At 45.7% G+C, this 21142-nt stretch overlaps 2 protein-coding genes across 9 annotated transcripts in view; one reads left to right on the top strand and one right to left on the bottom strand.

The window, feature by feature from the left end:
* The first annotated feature begins 72 nt into the window (after window positions 1–72).
* Window positions 73–4055, top strand: LOC139409517 (DET1 and DDB1 associated 1). 2 transcript variants are annotated; one of them, XM_071154787.1, is made up of 5 exons: window positions 73–414; window positions 1034–1114; window positions 1290–1341; window positions 1494–1555; window positions 1812–4055. In XM_071154787.1, the coding sequence occupies exons 1-5, from the start codon at window positions 406–408 to the stop codon at window positions 1914–1916; spliced, it is 309 nt and encodes a 102-aa protein (XP_071010888.1). In that variant the 5' UTR covers window positions 73–405; the 3' UTR covers window positions 1917–4055. The 2 variants fall into 2 exon arrangements, with proteins under 2 accessions (XP_071010888.1, XP_071010889.1); XM_071154788.1 differs by having other exon boundaries at window positions 1290–1320.
* A 971-nt stretch (window positions 4056–5026) lies between these two features.
* The window catches only part of LOC139409516 (anoctamin 8b), a 96075-nt gene continuing 79959 nt past the window's right edge, over window positions 5027–21142 (bottom strand). For 3 of the 7 annotated variants that reach the window (XM_071154783.1, XM_071154782.1, XM_071154781.1), the window contains 4 exons: window positions 18047–18238; window positions 15924–16055; window positions 9627–9737; window positions 5027–9193 (listed from right to left, as the gene is read on the bottom strand). In XM_071154783.1, the coding sequence (XP_071010884.1) occupies window positions 8489–9193; window positions 9627–9737; window positions 15924–16055; window positions 18047–18238 (1140 nt within the window). In that variant the 3' untranslated portion in view covers window positions 5027–8488. Of the gene's footprint in view, window positions 9504–9626; window positions 9738–15923; window positions 16056–18046; window positions 18239–21142 lie in introns of all 7 variants that reach the window. The other 4 variants (XM_071154784.1, XM_071154786.1, XR_011634413.1 and 1 more) reach the window with 4 other exon arrangements.

The raw sequence follows: 21142 nt of genomic DNA on the forward strand, positions 1-21142 counted from the left end.
CGATATATCGTGGTCTTAGACCACGTGGGATAGGTTAATAGCCAATGGTTATGCTAGGGTTGGAGCTGTAAATGCAGCATTTAGCTACCATCATGCTAAAGAGTTAGCCACGAAGCAAAGCAGTTTACATGTATTTATGGCCATGAGCCTCACTTTACTTTATGCGGTGTGTTTAATGATTACAGGTGGTGTAATTGGACACAATACTGTTTACAACAGCGTGATTCCAGTAACAAGTGAATGTGGAGGATTTCATAAACGTTGGCTAGGCTTGAGAGCAACTAGCTAGCTAACGACTGTTAGCTCGCCAAAACAGTTAGCTTTGGCTAGCTACCTGCCATATTATCTATCCATCTGCAAGATATCAGTCGGCGTTACGTCGTGGGACACTAAAAAGGGAAAACAATGGATAAGGTAGATCATTTCACGGCAAAACATTTTGTGAAGAGAAGGCAGCTAGCTTGACAACTTAGTTATGGCAGCTTGGCTAGTTAGCGTAATGCTAGCAAATGTCATGATCTTATCATGTGGCTTTTTATCTGAGTTGTTTTAATCGTATGATCTCAATTAATTATCTAGCTTGCTGTCTGTCTTCTTGGTAACATTCATGTTTCCATTGAATACTTGGCTAACTTGTATCTTAGCTAGCCGAAAAGAATAGCCAGAAAGAATCCACCAAACAGACAGACAGGGAACGCCCAGTGTCAGCCACCCATGGCATCAGCCCCCCGTTTCGAACAGGGCAGGGGTGTACCCCACCCATGTCATGGTGACTTGGGAGGACACGTAATTAATTCCCAAACGATAGTATTCTTTGCTTCTCACTTTGTCTAGTTTAAACCAAACGCTGCCAAATGTGGTTTAGAGCATCCTTCATATTTAGCTAGAGGTCAACCTAGACATCCTGCAGGGCAGGAGGCTTGGTCACCCTTGAGCTACAGGATGGAAGATGCTCTGCGAAATTGTCTGTTTGGGTTCAGCCTACAGCTTTACCCATACAACACAAAACCAAAATACTTTTCTTTTCCTAAAGGCAGATTTCTTAAAGGGTCTCCCCGTTTTCAACAAGAGCAACTTCAGTCGGTTCCATGCAGACTCTGTGTGTAAAGCATCGGTGAGTGCAGACTATTAGAACATTTTCCATGTGAAAGAGATGAACATCAAGTCTGGATGAACATCAAGTCTGGATGAACATCAAGTCTGGATGAACATCAAGTCTGGATGAACATCAAGTCTGGATGAACATCAAGTCTGGCTCCATCTGAATCTCTATGAATTGCTTTTTACAGAACCGAAGACCGTCCGTGTACCTCCCGACACGTGAGTACCCCTCAGAACAGAGTAAGTACCTCCATTCTTAGTCGAGAGGACAGACTTCATGGACATTTTATTTATTTAGCTTTTTCTCTGGGAAAATATGCTGCTAGAAATAGAACTATGGTTTTGAGATGGGGATGAAATCTTGAGTTTTGAAATTCTCTTTTACTTACCAGTTATTGTCACAGAGAAAACCAATATCCTCCTGCGCTACCTTCATCATCACTGGGACAAAAAGGTGAGGTTGATGGGAGGGTTCGGGTTTCTGAATAGATAGATGCTATCCAGGTGTGAATGTATCCAGGTGTGAATGTAAGGTGTCGTGCAGCAACAACAGTTGTAACCTATCACAGACCAGGGCACAGGGAAGCATGGTCAGCCATGCTCACTCTTAAACGGGAACATCAACTTTGTGGAGCGGGTTGTCAATCAGGTGTGTCCATGCTTTCAGTTTAGTGAGTGACAGTACTATATTTACCCTCTCTGTTGAACAGAATGCAGCGAAGAAGAGGGAACAGGAGCAAGGAGAGGGAGGGAGTCCAGCACCTCCACGCAAAATCGCCAGGACAGATAGCCAAGAGATGAACGAGGACTCTTAGGAGTGTGTGTGTGTACGGATGCGTGCATCTGTGGAGGAAGCACACGGACAGGCCCACCATGACAGACATGAAGACAAACAATCTGAGAAAGAGTCCGCCCTGGTCTGGGAAAGACTAAACATTTTTTATTTTTTGTTGTTGTTACCTCCAGTGTTGTTTTCAGCTTCACTGCCCAGCCTTGGCCTCATGGGGGCACTGCAACACCTTTCCATAGTTTGCTTCTGCAGACCCGAGTACACATTGTGATTGTCAACTGCTGCCTGCCACAACCCGGCCACCACGACAGGGGAAGAAACTACCCCCCCCCACACCTCCCAGACTTGTGTTAATGTTCAATATGCATTATCTTCCATGATTCTGTTCTGAATATGTGTGTGTTTTGAAGTTTGTGCTGGCTTGTTTTACTGTGTACCATTTTAGGACTGAATTCTTTCATCTATTGCCCCCTACTGGTCAATAGGGATAACATGACAAGTGACTCAACAGCTAACTAGCTTAGTTTGAATGTTTGCAGCTTTCTGCCAATGTATGCTGTTAAAAAGGGTGTTATAGAATGACAAGACAAAATTGTTTTAGTCACCAGGTGTTGACTACTCACTTTACCAGAATTGTTTGGAATTTGTTTACACTGCAATCAATGTACCCATTATGTATGTTTGTGAAGATCTCACCTTACCAGCACAACCAAGTGATAGCAGAGGTAGAGCAAAGAATGTCAATATGAGGGGTAGCGAGAGAATGTTGTATGCAGTATGAAGACCTGTGTAAATACTATAGCCAGTGGCAGCTGTTAGATATTAAGATCTAGGCTTTATATTTCTCTAAGGAAAAATGACATTGCATCTGACTTTTGTCAAATAAATCTATATGTAGCTACATAGCTATAATAAGTATTTTGTGTAAATGTTGAGAAGCACTGATACCTAATGGTTGCCTTGCCTTGCATGTCTGTTTTTGACAACTTCCTGGGGGGAGGGGTTGTGTGGAGAAGAGGATACAGGGATATGTACCACAGGAGGTTGGTGGCACCTTAATTGGGGAGGATGGGCTCTTGGTAATGGCTGGAGCGGAATCAGTGGAATGGTATTAAGTACATAAAACATGTTTGATGCTGTTCCATTTGCTCCATTCCGGGCATTATTACAAGCCGTCCTCCCCTCGGCAGTCTCCTGTGGTATGTAAGTAACAGACCACTGCCATGGATAAACAGAAAGGTGCAGTCGCCATCCTGCCTTGTTCCAGAGGTTCAGCTTGTACTGATGTTGTACTACTGTACAATACTACACTGAATTCTGGAGGTTATTCAGAATGCTACAGATAGAAATGTAATGAAAAGAGCTGACATGAGTAGTAATCTGCTCTATATTATACATTTCCTTGCACTTTTATGTTGGACCCTTCTGAACAGGCCCCAGACCTTTGTTAATGTTTACGCTGCCCAACAAAGTCACAGCAAGTCTATTTTCCCCTCAGCTCCAGATGCTGCAATCGATGTGAGTTTCCTACTGTACCTGCCATTGAAGCGTAAAGCCATGCTCTACTCTTCTGCTAGACTAGACTGTTCTGAATATACACTCTATGCTTCTGCTAGACTAGACTTTTCTGAATATCCACTCTATGCTTCTGCTAGACTAGACTGTTCTGAATATCCACTCTATGCTTCTGCTAGACTAGACTGTTCTGAATATCCACTCTATGCTTCTGCTAGACTAGACTGTTCTGAATATCCACTCTATGCTTCTGCTAGACTAGACTGTTCTGAATATCCACTCTATGCTTCTGCTAGACTAGACTGTTCTGAATATCCACTCTATGCTTCTGCTAGACTAGACTGTTCTGAATATCCACTCTATGCTTCTGCTAGACTAGACTGTTCTGAATATCCACTCTATGCTTCACCCTGTTTTATTGTATATTAGGTCAAACTTTATTTTCAGCTTCGCTCCAATAAAAGCAGTGATCAAAAAGTAATGTCCGTTGTCATGTTAATGTTTCAATGTAAATTTTACATTTGTTTCACACTTTTATATTTTGTGTGTAAACAATAATAAGACATTTCAATTTAAAATTGTTTTATTATCTATATTTCAGATCTTACAAAAATATGACAAAATAAATTAAAAGAAATAAATAATCCCATTTCCCAGTATCATATTTTTCTTGAAAATATTAGTTTTTGTACAGTGGTACATTGGAAGAGCACATGATGTCTGGTCAGTTAGTGAGGCTGTTGTGAAGATGTTTTATTTAGTTAGGACGGTATAAAGGGAAGGGTTCTACATACTGGTAGTAGGTGTACAGTACATCTCACCTCATCCACTTGTTACTGTCCAGTTCAACGATGAGGCTACAGTTACCCCTCCCCAGTCAGGCTATCCCATCAATTTAGACAACTGTCCCAAACAAGGTCACATTAACAAAATTCCCTCTGCTCTCGTCTCACCACCATTCTAAGCATTCGTAACTAAGCAGTGCAGTGATAGAACAATGAGGCTACAGTTACCCCTCCCCATCAGGCTATCCCATCAATTTAGACAACTGTCCCAAACAATGTCACATTAACAAAATTCCCTCTGCTCTCGTCTCACCACCATTCTAAGCATTCGTAACTAAGCAGTGCAGTGATAGAACAATGAGGCTACAGTTACCCCTCCCCCGTCAGGCTATCCCATCAAACCAATACTGTAAAGTAACACTGCTTTAGAGACTGGATTTAGACAACCGTCCCAAACAATGTCACATTAACAACATTCCCTCTGCTCTCGTCTCACCACCATTCCTAAGCATTCGTAACTAAGCAGTGCAGTGATAGAACAATGAGGCTACAGTTACCCCTCCCCCGTCAGGCTATCCCATCAAACCAATACTGTAAAGTAACACTGCTTTAGAGACTGGATTTAGACAACTGTCCCAAACAATGTCACATTAACAAAATTCCCTCTGCTCTCGTCTCACCACCATTCCTAAGCATTCGTAACTAAGCAGTGCAGTGATAGAAAATCAAAAGATAAATCTCATTCAGAGCACTTCCTACCCGTTTGAAATGACATAGTTCCATTGATAAAGACATGAGCCGTTTCTCTACTTCAGTAAAGTAGCTCTCTCAGTGAGACCAAAGGTCACGCACCATGATGGCCGCTGACCCAACAAAGGCTGCGTCTCAATAGTCTTACTTAGCTCTTTGTCCCCTTTCCTTCGTCTGCACCGATGTGAAAAAGGAAGGCCAGGTCAAAGCAAGATGTTGGTTGCCTGCTGGGGATTTGCTTTCACATGTTCAGTTCTTTTCGATCAGAGATGGGGGGGGGGGGGGGGGGGATAGAGGAAGCCACTCAGAACTATTAAAAGTTGTTAACCTGTATCAAAGGTGAAACAAACCAGGAAACCAAGCCAGTGTGTTCCAGAGGCACAGCAGGCAGGTGTACCGTGGATGATTGTTACTGACAATGGCCTACGGCAGATCATCTAATCAAACACTTGTCTGACAGCATCTGCTTCACTACAGTAAATGAGAAATGTCTCAATCGTGTCTCTCATCCGTGGCCTAGTTATTTGGCATTATTCACAAATGAATGATGATGCTGACGATATTAACCAAATGGTTTCCTTATAATGACTTAATTGGCTGTAGAGGGAGGAGGAAATGTGATGGTGAGATCAAACGTCACTCACTCCCACACAAACTGCTATTTCTCTTCCCTTATTGCCTTGAAGTGCCTTTTCAGCTCAAATCCCATGTAACTGCTACTGCTACCACAACTAGTTAAGTCAGTCAGAGATGTAACTACCACAACTAGTTAAGTCAGTCAGAGATGTAACTACAACAACTAGTTCAGTAAGTCAGAGCTCAATTCTTATTGTTGCCACTATGTTCATGAAAATGCTATATTCAGTCTCAATGCAGAAGCATGAGCCTTGCCATTATGTTGTAGCTTGAAGTACATTATAGATAGGCAATCCATGCTAAATGACAGACGTTGCATGTTTTAGGCCAAAATGCATATTTGACAGGCATTTTAGTTAACCTCATATGATGATCAGAGAATATAGTACCAGGGGAGCTTCCTAAGATTAGGTTTCCTATTTCAGACAGGATGTGTGCGTGCGTGCGTGTGTGTGCGTGCGTGCATGTGTGTTTTTCAGCCCAGATGGAGTGATGGGATGTTCCCTATTGATACCCACACTGAGAATCCAGGTCAGCTGGAGACCCTATATTGGGTAGTGGTCGGCATTCTGAAGAGATGGAGTACTAAGAGATCCTATTGGTGGAACACAGTCTGAAGAGATGGAGTACTAAGAGATCCTATTGGTGGAACACAGTCTGAAGAGATGGAGTACTAAGAGATCCTATTGGTGGAACTCAGTCTGAAGAGATGGAATACTAAGAGATCCTATTGGTGGAACACAGTCTGAAGAGATGGAGTACTAAGAGATCCTATTGGTGGAACGCAGTCTGAAGAGATGGAGTTCTAAGAGATCCTATTGGTGGAACACAGTCTGAAGAGATGGAGTACTGAAGGCATGGACCAGTAATAGACTAGCGTTGTGTCTGTGCCACTGTCCCTCTAACACTGTATTATTGCAAAGATCTTAGCCAGAGAGGATGAAGTGGAGGTGCATAGTTCATGTTTCTGTCTCTCTCTCTAACGCTGTGCTGAATCTCACTTGCCGTGGAGCGCCATGGTTCTTTTTTTTCAATGAAGACTGGGATTTAATATGAGTTCATAAACACAGATGTAACATCAGATTAACATCCCCAAATCCTAACGTTAGCAATAGGGTTGGGGAACGCAAAACTGACCTTGGGGTCACTTCATCCTACTCTAAGTTAGATGTATAAAACACTGTCTTGTACTCTGGCACCATCCTCTGGCCACATTATAGAAAAGAAAACGGTTGAATAATCCCTTTGGATTGGTTTACAAAAGGAATTTAGAAATCTGTCATCTCTATGCTATCACTGCCAGTGTAGTCAGAAAGGTGATGCTTTGGCAACAAATTCCATTGGAAATAAATAGAATAAACAATAGAAAATATATTATCAGCTCTCAAATGAATGGATGGGGACCAGCAGCCACCTGGGATTTAGGAGCTAGGGATGTCGGATGAAATGACAACAGCATCTACAGTACAAGATACTAGCCATAATAAAATCCAACGTTTGTATATGTTATGTTGTGTTGTGAGGCAGACCGGTATAGTTCTTCCTTCCACCTGCAGTCAGAACAGGCTCTGCTGTCTCAGTGCAGAGCGTCAGAGTTTAGTGCAAATCTTCTCTCTATCTCTGTCTAGTCTACTCACTAATCTAGTCAGATCTGTGTGCTGAAATGGAGAGCCATTAGTATACTGTGTAGAATGTCTCTCTGCAGGCTTGAATGGGGAGAGATTAGAATGGCACACAGTAAACTACAGGAACCCAGACTTTCCATGATACATACCGTGTACTGTATAATCCACATCAACATCCTGTGGCATCAGTCAAAACAACTCTTTCATTCTATTTCATTCTCTCTCTCTCTCTCTCTCTCTCTGTGTGTCTCTCTCTCTATGTGTCTCTCTCTCTCTGTTCCTCTCTCTCTCTCTGTCTCTCTCTCTCTCTCTCTCTGTCTCTCTGTCTCTCTCTCTCTCTCATACTGATGCAAGACAAAGCCTGTCTTTTATCAAACGATTTTCATCTTTGCCTTTCACAACGTCAAACACAACATCCTGTTTCCCACGCACTGTGTCAGACATACACTTCAGATATTGCCGTTGTTTTCATGGGATGTACTGTATATATAAAACTCTGCTCACTGCTTACGTATGCCTTCAGATGGGAGTGTGGGTGAAAAACAAAGAACTGGACGTGTTTTGCAGTACTGCTCAGATTTGAAACACTGATTTGATATTGCTCGGCTAGCACAGCCGGTTCGTATTAAGTAGAAAAGCCGATCGACCGTCACAGTTAAAAGTGAGTCTGATATCAGGCCACCATTGTGTGGTGACTGTGAAAGGTCTCATTATGCTTTTGATTCACACACACCAATCCATTTTTTTTCTTCTGACCTTCGAAACCAGGATGTTATGTTTCAGTGGCAAGATGGCCACCAGGATGCTTACAATTTTCAGAATAGAATAAATCAAGAAACACTGCTCTCCCTTTTTTTGAAAATGCTTGGAAAGTATCAGAAATGCAGCTCATGCATTTCTATATGTATTGCAGACAAAAGAGGATTCTGTGTGTGTGTGCGTGTGTGTGCGTGTGTGTGTGTGTGTGTGTGTGTGTGTGTGTGTGTGTGTGTGTGTGTGTGTGTGTGTGTGTGTGTGTGTGGCCACGGGTAAAAGGGTGGGTTATGTCTTCACCATTATGCCTGAAAGTCTCTCAGCAACAGCAACAATGCAGACCCACACATCCCATCATCATTACCATTAGTCCTCCCCCCCACAGCCCCCAGGCAGCGTCTACATACACAACCTCAGATCCAGACAGCACAGAGAGAGGCTTGACCTTTTCTCCCCATACATTTGTCCTTCTAGTAGATATATTAAGTTAAGTTCTCATAGTAGATTGTGTCATCTCCCTATCCAAAGAGATCCTAGACTTTAGGGTCTGAGGAGTCTGTGTGGTGTCCGTTCTCCCCCTCATCCCCTCCAGGCGAGGGGATCTCGTCCGGCACCCCATTCAGGTCAGACTTGGTGAGCTGTTTGTCAGATCCCTGGGAACCCTCCCCTGGTCGGGGTAACTGGGACCCATTCACACAGGAGCCCCCCTCTGACTTCCCAAAGTTAAATAGTTTCCCAGGGTTGAACGACTTGCTCGGCGACTGAGACCGCTCCTGGTTACCGCCGGGGGCGGTCGCGGTCGTCGTGGTATTCGTTGCCGTGGCTGCAGCTGCAGCGGCAGCAGCGGCCGCTTCCTTCTTATTCTCAGGCGACTTGAGGAACTTGAAGCTGAGGAACCCGGGGAGCTTGGGTTCGTTTCCTGTGGGAGACTGAGGGGAGCGTGCGCTGCCGGAGGAGAACTTGCTCTGTAAGGGGGTGATCAGTTTGAGCTTCATCACGTTGTTGTTGGCCAGGAGGGAGCTGGGCCTCTTGGGCTTGTCCCCACCTCCACCCCCCCCAGAGCGGGACTTCCCCCCATGGCTCTTGTCGTGGTGGTGGTCTCCCCCGGAGGAGTCCTTCCCCTCATCTCTCTCCCTCTCCCTGCGAGCCTGGTGCTCCGTCTGCCTCTGCCTCTCCTCCTCCTCTCTCTTCCTCCTCTGTAGCTGTTGGTAGTGCTGCTGCGCCTGCCGCTCGTGCTTCTGTAGGGAGATTAACAACCGCTACAACAACTCACGCAATCACAGTCTGACAAACATGTGCACACTCTGAACTGTGAAACTATCTGGCCTTGATAGTCATTTTCAATCTTAACTTATACCAGGTACAGCCAGAAGAGGATAGCCCTCTGAGCCGGTTTCCTCTCTACGTTTCTTCCTCCTGGAGAGTTTTCCTACCCAATCTGCTTCTGCTTGCTCTTTGAGGTCTAGGCCGGCTTACTGTTTCACTTTGGGTTACTGGGTCACTTTGGGTTACTGGGTCACTTTGGGTTACTGGGTCACTTTGTAACAACTGGTGATGTAAAAAGGTATTTATAAATCAATTTGATTGATTATTGCTTGATTGATAGAATGAATTGCTCACAACACCAATGTGATTCAGGCATGGACAAAATAAGGCATTGTAACAATTTACCTTAAAAGCCTCCCTGCGTTGGTACTCCAGTTTGGCCATCTCCTCCCCCACCCAGCTGGGGATGTCTGGGATTGCTACGTGAATTATGTACTTCAGCAGGATGGCAAAGTGCTGTGAGAGAGAGACAGAAAGAGAGATGGGAGGGAGAGAGAGAGAGGGGGGAGGGAGAGAGAGAAAAAGGGGGAAAGAGAAAGGGAGAGAGAGAGAGTGAGAGGGGCAGGGGACAGGAGATATACAGTATATATAGTACATACTGAGTATAAAAAACATTGATCTTTCCATGATATAGACTGAGCAGGTGAATCCAGGTGAAAGATATGATCCCTTATTTATGTCACTTGTTAAATCCACTTCAATCAGTGTAGATGAAGGTGAGGAGACGGGGTTAAAGAAGGATGTTTACGTCTTGAGACACCTGAGACATGGATTGTGTATGTGTGCCATTCAAACATTGGCAAGACAAAATATTTAAGTGCCTTTAAACGGGGTATGGCAGTAGGTGCCAGGCTCACCGGTTTGTATCAAGAACTGCAATGCTGCTGGGTTTTTCACTCTCAACAGATTCCCATGTGTATCAAGTATGGGCCACCACACAAAGGACATCCAACCAATTTGACACAACTGTGGGAAGCATTGGAGTCAACATGAGCCAGCATCCCTGTGGCTTTCGACACCTTGTCGAGTCCATGACCCGACGAACCGAGGCTGTTCTGTGGGGAAAAGCGGGGGGTGTAACTCCATATTAGGAAGGTGTTCTTAATGTTTGGTATACTCAGTGCATATGTAACCGGTGTGAAATGGCTAGCAGGTTAGCGGTACCCACTAGTAACGTTTGAATCGGTGACGTCACTCGCTCTGAGACCTTTAGGTAACGATGCTTCGAGGGTGACTGTTATCGATGTGTGCAGAGGGTTCCTGGTTCAAGCCCAGGATGGAGCGGGGAGAGGGATGGAAGATACACGGTTACAGATCTAAACTCAGCTAAAAAACAAAAGTCCTCTCACTGTCAACTGTGTTTATTTTCAGCAAACTTAACATGTATAAATATTTGTATGAACATAACAAGATTCAACAACTGAGACATAAACTGAACAAGTTCCACAGACATGTGACTAACAGAAATGGAGTAATGTGTCCCTGAACAAAGGGGGGGTGGGGGGGTCAAAATCCTAAGTAACAGTCTGTATCTGGTGTGGCCTCGAGCTGCATTAAGTACTGCAATGCATCTCCTCCTCATGGGCCGCACCAGATTTGCCAGTTCATGCTGTGAGATGTTACCCCACTCTTCCACCAAGGCACCTGCAAGTTCCCAGATATTTCTGGGGGGAATGGCCCTAGCCCTCACCCTCTGATCCAACAGGTCCCAGACGTGCTTAATGGGATGGAGATCCGGACACTTCGCTGGCCATGGTGGAACACTGACATTTCTGTCTTGCAGGAAATCATGCACAGAACGAGCAGTATGGCTGGTGGCATTGTCATGCTGGAGGGTCATGTCAGGATGAGCCTGCAGGAAGGGTACCACATGAGGGAGGAAGATGTCCTTCCTTCCTTTTTTATGAATTATCTTTGAAAGACAAGGTACTGAAAAAGGGACGTTTCTTTTTTTGATGAGTTTATATAGTGTGTAAAACGTTAAAGCATCGAAAATAAATGTCTGCTCCCTCTCTCTCTAGTGCGTGGTCTACTTTGAATCAGTTTTCTTTGAATCAGTGATCAGTAAATCAGGCCTACTGCACTCTGACCTATGCTGTCCATGAAGCAAGAGGACACAACAACAGCTGTGACCTTTTTACTGGCTGCATTGCTGTGCTGTGTTGATTTAGTATGTTGAGACCCCCCCCCCCCCCCCAACGGTAGTGTGACGGAGTGTCAGAGATTGTGTAACACTCGACCTTTCCTACAGGTATGTACAGTGACTGGCTGAGACTAGGGTTCACGTCACTCAGCACCCGTCTGCCTTATCAACACCCACAGATATACTCAGGAGTGAAGCACCTCAAAGAAAACTTCATCGTCTTTACTGCTATGGGCACTTAGTTGTAGAGCTGAAAGCCACCTCAGAAAAGGATACATTTCATTGAGGTAGCTGTGGTTGGCTTCAACATAGTCTTTCATAGACACACCTGCTGCTGGCTGGTGAGCAAGACTATCCCTTCTCTGGGATAAAATATATGTATATTTTGACATTACCAAAGAAAGATTTAAAGAAAGGATGAAGTTCATATGAAATAAGACAGCAGATATATGTCATATTATGATGACTTAAGCTCACCTGAAAGTATGCTAGTAGTCTGAGGACGCCTTGATGCCAAAACACATTGGTGCAGGTCATGATAAATGTTTAAAATACGTCTTTTGGAAGACAGTATGAGGACCATAGCTCACTGAGGTGACTCCTAAAGAAACATGTCTATAAGGCCTGCTGGGTTGCTGTTAGTTTGAGAGGTTGAGCTGCTCTGAGATCAGTTTTCTAGCCATATATCTTCACCTCAACTATTAGAGGATGTCAATCAAATCTAATTCTGGACCAGTGCTGAGTGTTAGACTACCACAAAATCCCTATTTAACCCTGCCAACACTGAAACAGTGTGAGACTGAGAGACTAACTCATAAAAACATGGGTCTATGCAACTCAAAACCCCATCAGCCTACTGAGTTAAAGCCTAGGCATTATAGCCCCGTCAGAATGTACTCACACCCCTTGACTTTTTCCACATTATGTTGTGACACAAGGTGGAATTAAAATTGATTTAATTGTTTTTTTTTTTGTCAACGATCTACACAAAATACTCTATAATGTCAAAGTGGAAGAAAATAATAAATGAAATACACTAATTGTCACGCCCTGATCTGTTTCACCTGTTCCTGGGATTGTCTCCACCCCCTCCAGGTGTCGCTTATTTTCCCCAGTGTATTTATCCCTGTGTTTCCTGTCTCTCTGTGCCACTTCGTCTTGTATGTTTAGTCAAGACAACCAGCGTATTTTTCTAGTTGGACTCATCAAACCAAAGGACAAATTTCCACCAGTCTAATGTCCATTGCTCGTGTTTCTTGGCCCAATCAAGTTTCTTATTATTATTGGTGTCCTTTAGTAGTGGTTTCCTTGCAGAAATTCGACCATGAAGGCCTGATTCAAGCAGTCTCCGCTGAACAGTTGATGAAAGCTGCCGCTTTCAAGGAGCATGACTCTAACCCGGAAGCTTATAAGAAATCCCGCTATAACCTCTGACGAACCATCAAACAGGCAAAGCGTCAATACAGGACTAAGATCGAATCATACTACACCGGCTCCGATGCTCGTTGGATGTGGCAGGGCTTGCAAATTATTACAGACTACAAAGGGAAGCACAGCCGAGAGCTGCCCTGTGACACGAGCCCACCAGACGAGCTGATCTACGTCTATGCTCGCTTTGAGGAAAATAACACTGAAACATGCATGACAGCACCAGCTGTTCCGGAAGACTGTGTGATCACGCTCTCCACAGCCGATGTGAGCAAGACCTTTAACAGGTCAACATCCACAAGGCCGTAGGGCCAGACGGATTATCAGGATGTGTACTCGGAGCATGCGCTGACCAACTGGCAAGTGTCTTCACTGACATTTTCAACCTCTCCCTGTCCGAGTCTGTAATACCAACATATTTTAAGCAGACCACCAAAGTGCCTGTGCCCAAGAACACTGAGGTAACCTGCCTAAATGACTACCAACCCATAGCACTCACATCTGTAGTCATGAAGTGCTTTGAAAGGCTGGTCATGGCTCACATCAACACAATTATCCCAGAAACCCTATACCCACTCCAATTTACATACCGCCCCAACAGATCCACAGATGATGCAATCTCTATTGCACTCCACACTGCCCTTTCCCACCTGGACAAAAGGAACACCTATGTAAGAATGCTATTCATTGACTACAGCTCAACACCATAGTGCCCTCAAAGCTCATCAATAAACTAAGGACACTGGGACTAAACACCTCCCACTGAAACTGGATCCTGGACTTCCTGATGGGCCGCCCCCAGGCGGTAAGGGTAGGTAACAACATATGCGCCACGCTGATCCTCAACACAGGTGCCCCTCAGGGGTGCGTGCTCAGTCCCCTCCTGTACTCCCTGCTCACTCATGACTGCACAGCCAGGCACGACTCCAACACCATCATTACATTTGCAGATGACACAACAGTGGTAGGCCTGATCAACGACAAGACAGCCTATAGAGAGGAGGTCAGAGACCTGGCCGTGTGGTGCCAGGACAGCAACCTCTCCCTCAATGTGAGCAAGACAAAGGAGATGATTGTGGACTACAGGAAAAAGAGGACCGAGCACGTCCTGATTCTCATCGACGGGGCTGAAGTGGAACATGTTGAGAGCTTCAAGTTCCTTGGTGTCCACATCACCCAACAAACTATTATAGTCCAAGCACAACAAGACAGTTGTGAAGAGGGCACGACAACACCCTTTCCCCCTCAGATCCTCAAAAGGTTCTACAGCTGCACCATCGAGAGCATCTTGACTGGTTGCATCATCTCCTGGTATGGCAACAACTTGGCATCTGATTGCAAGGTACTACAGAGGGTAGTGCGTACGGCCCAGTACATCACTGGGGCCAAGCCTCCTGCCATCCAGGACCTCTATACCAGGCAGTGTGAGAGGAAGGCCCTAAAAATTGTCAAGGACTCCAGCCACCATAGTCATAGACTGTTCTCTCTGCTACCGCATGGCAAGCGGTACCGGAGCACCAAGTCTAGGTCCAAGAGGCTTCTAAACAGATTCTACCCCCAAGCCATAAGACTCCTGAACATCTAATCAAATGGCTACCCAGACTATTTGCATTGCTCCCCCCTTTTATGCCGCTGCTACTCTCTGTTATTATATATGCATAGTCACTTTAATAACTCTACCTACATATTACCTCAATTACCTCGACTAACTGGTACCCCCACGCAATGAACATGTACCGGTACCCCCCTGTATATAGTCTCGCTATTGTTATTTTAATTACTTGTTCCATTTTTTATTTTTATTCTTATTCATATTTTTTAAACTGCATTGTTGGTTAGGTGCTTGTAAGTAAGCATTTCACTGTAAGGCTGTCCCTGTTGTATTAGTCGCATGTGACTAATACAACTTGATTTGATATACTGTAGGAAGGACGCTTGTGTCTTTGTAGTGACTGGGTGTATTGATACACCATCCAAAGTGTAACTATGTTTACCCATCTATCTTTTCAAGGCATTGGAAAACCTACCTGATCTTTGTGGTTGAATCAGTGTTTGAAATGCACTGCTCGACTGAGGGACCTTACATATAATTGTATGTGTGGGGTCCAAAAATCATGTTAAATACTGTTATCGCACACAGAGTCCATGCAACTTACTATGTGACTTGTTACGCAAACTTGTACTCCTGAAGTTATTTAGGTTTGCCATAACAAAGGGGTTAAATACTTACTGACTCAAGACATTACAATTTTTTATTTTTTATTACTTTGTAAAAATGTCCAAAAAATGTATTCTACTTTGACATTATGGGGTATTGTGTGTAGGCCAGTGACATTATGGGGTATTGTGTGTAGGCCAGTGACATTATGGGGTATTGTGTGTAGGCCAGTGACATTATGGGGTATTGTGTGTAGGCCAGTGACATTATGGGGTATTGTGTGTAGGCCAGTGACATTATGGGGTATTGTGTGTAGGCCAGTGACATTATGGGGTATTGTGTGTAGGCCAGTGACATTATGGGGTATTGTGTGTAGGCCAGTGACATTATGGGGTATTGTGTGTAGGCCAGTGACATTATGGGGTATTGTGTGTAGGCCAGTGACATTATGGGGTATTGTGTGTAGGCCAGTGACATTATGGGGTATTGTGTGTAGGCCAGTGACATTATGGGGTATTGTGTGTAGGCCAGTGACATTATGGGGTATTGTGTGTAGGCCAGTGACATTATGGGGTATTGTGTGTAGGCCAGTGACATTATGGGGTATTGTGTGTAGGCCAGTGACATTATGGGGTATTGTGTGTAGGCCAGTGACATTATGGGGTATTGTGTGTAGGCCAGTGACATTATGGGGTATTGTGTGTAGGCCAGTGACATTATGGGGTATTGTGTGTAGGCCAGTGACATTATGGGGTATTGTGTGTAGGCTTGTGACATTTTTTATATTTTTTTATTCAATCAACGTTAAATTCAGGCTGTAAGACAACAAAATGTGGAACAAGTCAAGGGGTGTGAATACTTTCTGAAGGCCCTGTATCTGATGTCAGGTGAGTGACTTTAATAGTGGATGTACCTCAAGGATGACAATGGAGATGATGGCCATCTCAGGGCTGAGCCAGGGGAAGAGGCGCTGCAGCTGACCACACTGACCAATCAAGTAACAGTTGACTATGATGGCGATCAGACCCATGGCCTCCATCGCCGTCTGCAGAGAGACACACACACCACAGACAGGTTTACTGTATGTACACAGAACATCATGCCTATAAAGCTTACACAACTCCATGATTAGGCTTTATGAAAGGACAGGTCTCTGTTTATTGAATAGTAGTGCTGGGCTACAACAACAGCCTGTGCATTCTGTGGCCTTGCATAACCAGTTTCCCATTCCCACCCCTCGAACTGACCAATATGTCCCTCAGTCCTGCCTTTCCCTAGGTCCCACCTGTCCCTCAGTGCTGCCTGTCCCTCAATCCTGCCTGTGCCTCAATCTCATCTGTCCCTCAGTCATACCTGTCCCTAGGTCCTACTTGTCCCTCAGTCCTGCCTTTCCCTAGGTCCAACCTGTCCCTCAGTGCTGCCTTTCCCTAGGTCCTACCTGTCCCTCAGTGCTGCCTTTCCCTAGATCCTACCTGTCCCTCAGTCCTGCCTTTCCCTAGGTCCTACCTGTCCCTCAGTCCTGCCTTTCCCTAGGTCCTACCTGTCCCTCAGTCCTGCCTTTCCCTAGGTCCTACCTGTCCCCCAGTCCTGGCTTTCCCTAGATCCTACCTGTCCCTCAGTCCTGCCTTTCCCTAGGTCCTACCTGTCCCTCAATCCTGCCTGTGCCTCAATCTCACCTGTCACTCAGTCACATCTGTCCCTCAGTCATACCTGTCCCTCAGTCCTACCTGTCCCTCAGTCCTGCCTGTCCCTCAGTCCTGCCTATCCCTCAATCCTGCCTGTGCCTCAATCACATCTGTCCCTCAGTCCTACCTGTCCCTCAGTCCTACCTGTCCCTCAGTCACATCTGTCCCTCAGTCACATCTGTCCCTCAGTCATACCTGTCCCTCAGTCACATCTGTCCCTCAGTCACATCTGTCCCTCAGTCATACCTGTCCCTCAGTCTCATCTGTCCCTCAGTCATACCTGTCCCTCAGTCACATCTGTCCCTCAGTCCTACCTGTCCCTCAATCTCATCTGTCCCTCAGTCCTGCCTGTCCTTCAATCCTGCCTGTCCCTCAATCCTGCCTGTCCCTCAGTCCTACCTGTCCCTCAGTCCTACCTGTCGCTCAGTCATACCTGTCCCTCAGTCCTACCTGTCCCTCAGTCCTACCTGTCCCTCAGTCACATCTGTCCCTCAGTCCTACCTGTCCCTCAGTCCTACCTGTCCCTCAGTCACATCTGTCCCTCAGTCCTACCTGTCCCTCAGTCTCATCTGTCCCTCAGTCCTACCTGTCCCTCAGTCACATCTGTCCCTCAGTCTCATCTGTCCCTCAGTCATACCTGTCCCTTTGTCCTACCTGTCCCTCAGTCTCATCTGTCCCTCAGTCATACCTGTCCCTCAGTCCTGCCTGTCCCTCAGTCCTGCCTATCCCTCAATCCTGCCTGTGCCTCAATCACATCTGTCCCTCAGTCCTACCTGTCCCTCAGTCCTACCTGTCCCTCAGTCACATCTGTCCCTCAGTCACATCTGTCCCTCAGTCATACCTGTCCCTCAGTCACATCTGTCCCTCAGTCACATCTGTCCCTCAGTCATACCTGTCCCTCAGTCTCATCTGTCCCTCAGTCATACCTGTCCCTCAGTCACATCTGTCCCTCAGTCCTACCTGTCCCTCAATCTCATCTGTCCCTCAGTCCTGCCTGTCCTTCAATCCTGCCTGTCCCTCAATCCTGCCTGTCCCTCAGTCCTACCTGTCCCTCAGTCCTACCTGTACCTCAGTCATACCTGTACCTCAATCCTACCTGTACCTCAGTCATACCTGTACCTCAGTCCTACCTGTACCTCAGTCCTACCTGTACCTCAGTCATACCTGTACCTCAGTCATACCTCTCCTTCAGTCATACCTGTACCTCAGTCATACCTCTCCTTCAGTCCTACCTGTACCTCAGTCATACCTGTACCTCAGTCATACCTCTCCTTCAGTCATACCTGTACCTCAGTCCTACCTGTCCCTCAGTCATACCTCTCCTTCAGTCATACCTGTACCTCAGTCATACCTGCCACTGTCCGATGCTCTCCACTCTCTTGCCGAAGGGTCTTTGCAGGCCGGTACAGAGCTTGAAGGCGTCGCTGCGGATCTCGATGATGTTGTTGATGAGGGCACACATGGCCGCCAGGGGGAAGGCTGAGGAGAAGAGAACTACGTAGCCGAACTGGACAAACATCTCCTGGTAGTCCTGGAAGGTGTCCTGGAAGGGACAAAAAACACAAGGGATAGTCAGCACTGTCTGTGACATGGATAGATGATAATCCCGTTCAAAAAATGATTTGTTTTGTTTAACACTTTTTTGGTTACTACATGATTCCATATGTGTTATTTCATAGTTCTGATGTCTTCACTATTTCTAATGTAGAAAATAGTAAGTAAGAAAGATCAACCCTTGAATGAGTATGTGTGTACAAACTTTTGACGGGCACTGTAATTGCACATGGGAAGCTAGCTACTCATGGATAACTCATGGATAACTTAGCCCTTTTTTTATGGTTCAGTGGTACTGCCAGTTGACACAGATACAACGTATTTACAGTTCTTGGTGGTATTACATAAATACTATTTTCTATGAGACGTATGTGGCAGGGTCTACAGACAATCACGGACTACAAATGGAAAACCATCCACGTGCGGACACTGACGTCTTGCTTCAGGAAAGGCTAAACACCTTCGCCTGCTTTGAGGATAACAGAGTGCCACCGACGCGGCCCGCTACCAAGGACTGTGGGCTCTCCTTCTCCGTGGCCGACGTGAGTAAAGACATTTAACCGTGTTAACCCTTGCAAGGCGGACGGCCCAGACGGCATCCCTAGCCGCGTCCTCAGAGCATGCGCAGACCAGCTGGCTGGAGTGTTTACGGACATATTCGATCTCTCCCTATCTCAGTCTGCTGTCCCCACATGCTTCAAGATATACACCATTGTTCCTGTACCCAAGAAAGCTAAGGTAACTGAACTAAATGACTCTCGCCCTGTAGCACTCACTTCTGTCATCATGAAGTGCTTTGAGAGACTAACTAGTCAAGGATCTGGGTTTGAACTGCGGCCTATGCAACTGGGTCCTGGACTTCCTGATGGGCCGCCCCCTGGTGGTGAAGGCAGGAAACAAAACCTACCCTTCGCTGATCCTCAACACATGTGTGTTCACAAGGATGCGTGCTCAGCCCCCTCCTGTACTCCCTGTTCACCCATGACTGCGTGTCCAAGCACGCCTCCAACTCAATCATCAAGTTTGCAGACGACACAACAGTAGTAGGCCTGATTATCAACAATGACGAGACAGCTTACAGGGAGGAGGTGAGGGCCCTGGGTGTGTGGTGCCAGGAAAATAATCTCTCACTCAACATCAACAAAACAAAAGAGCTGATCGTGGACTTCAGGAAACAGCAGAGGGAGCACCCCCCTATCCATATCGACGGGACCACGGTGGAGAAGGTGGAAAGCACACGTCACTGACAAACTGAAATGGTCCACCCACACAGACAGTGTGGTGAAGAAGGCGCAACAGCGCCTCTTTTAAAACATTTTATTTCACCTTTATTTAACCAGGCTAGTTGAGAACAAGTTCTCATTTACAACTGCGACCTGGCCAAGATAAATCTCAGGAGGCTGATTTTTTTTTGTCTTGGCACCTAAAACCCTCACAAACTTTGACAGATACACAATTGAGAGCACCCTGTCGGGCTGTATCACCGCCTGGTACGGCAACTGCACCACCCGCAACCGTAGACCCCATCGTCTGCCCAACGCATCACCGGGTGCAAACTACCTGCCCTCCAGGACACCTACAGCTCCCGATGTCACAGGAAGGCCAAAAAGATCATCAAGGACAGCAACCACCCGAGCCACTGCCTGTTCACTCTGTTATCATCCAGAAGGCGAGGTCAATACAGGTGCATCAAAGCTGGGACCGAGAGACTGAAAAACAGCTTCTAGCGCAAGGCCATCAGACTGCTAAATAGCCATCACTAGCACCTTAGAGGCTGCTGCCCTATATACATATATTTGAAATCACTGGCCACTTTAATAATGGAACACTAGTCACTTTAATAATATTTACATATTTTGCATTACTCATCTCATACGGTGGGGAAAAAAAGTATTTAGTCAGCCACCAATTGTGCAAGTTCTCCCACTTAAAAATATGAGAGGCCTGTAATTTTCATCATAGATACACTTCAACTTTGACAGACAAAATTAGGAAAAAAATCCAGAAAATCACATTGTAGGATTTGTTATGAATTCATTTGCAAATTATGGTGGAAAATAAGTAATTGGTCATCTACAAACAAGCAAGATTTCTGGCTCTCACAGACCTTCTTTAAGAGGCTCCTCTGTCCTCCACTCGTTACCTGTATTAATGGCACCTGTTTGAACTTGTTATCAGTATAAAAGACACCTGTCCACAACCTCAAACAGTCACACTCCAATCTCCACTATGGCCAAGACCAAAGAGCTGTCAAAGGACACCAGAAACAAAATTGTAGACCTGCACCAGGCTGGGAAGACTGAATCTGCAATAGGTAAGCAGCTTGGTTTGACGAAATCAACTGTGGGAGCAATTATTAGGAAATGGAAGACATACAAGAGCACTAATAATCTCCCTCGATCTGGGGCTCCACGCAAGATCTCACCCCGTGGGGTCAAAATGATCACAAGAACGGTGAGCAAAAATCCCAGAACTACACGGGGGGACCTAGTGAATGAGTTGCAGAGAGCTGGGACCAAAGTAACAAAGCCTACCATCAGTAACACACTACGCCACCAGGGACTCAAATCCTGCAGTGCCAGACGTGTCCCCCTGCTTAAGCCAGTACATGTCCAGGCCCGTCGGAAGTTTGCTAGAGAGCGTTTGGATGATCCAGAAGAAGATTGGGAGAATGTCATATGGTCAGACGAAACCAAAATATAACTTTTTGGTAAAAACTCAACTCGTCGTGTTTGGAGGACAAAGAATGCTGAGTTGCATCCAAAGAACACCATACCTACTGTGAAGCATGGGGGTGGAAACATCATGCTTTGGGGCTGTTTTTCTGCAAAGGGACCAGGACGACTGATCCGTGTAAAGGAAAGAATGAATGGGGCCATGTATCGTGAGATTT

Source organism: Oncorhynchus clarkii, chromosome 5, assembly GCF_045791955.1.
Source record: "Oncorhynchus clarkii lewisi isolate Uvic-CL-2024 chromosome 5, UVic_Ocla_1.0, whole genome shotgun sequence".
NCBI classification, from domain to species: Eukaryota; Metazoa; Chordata; class Actinopteri; order Salmoniformes; family Salmonidae; genus Oncorhynchus; species Oncorhynchus clarkii.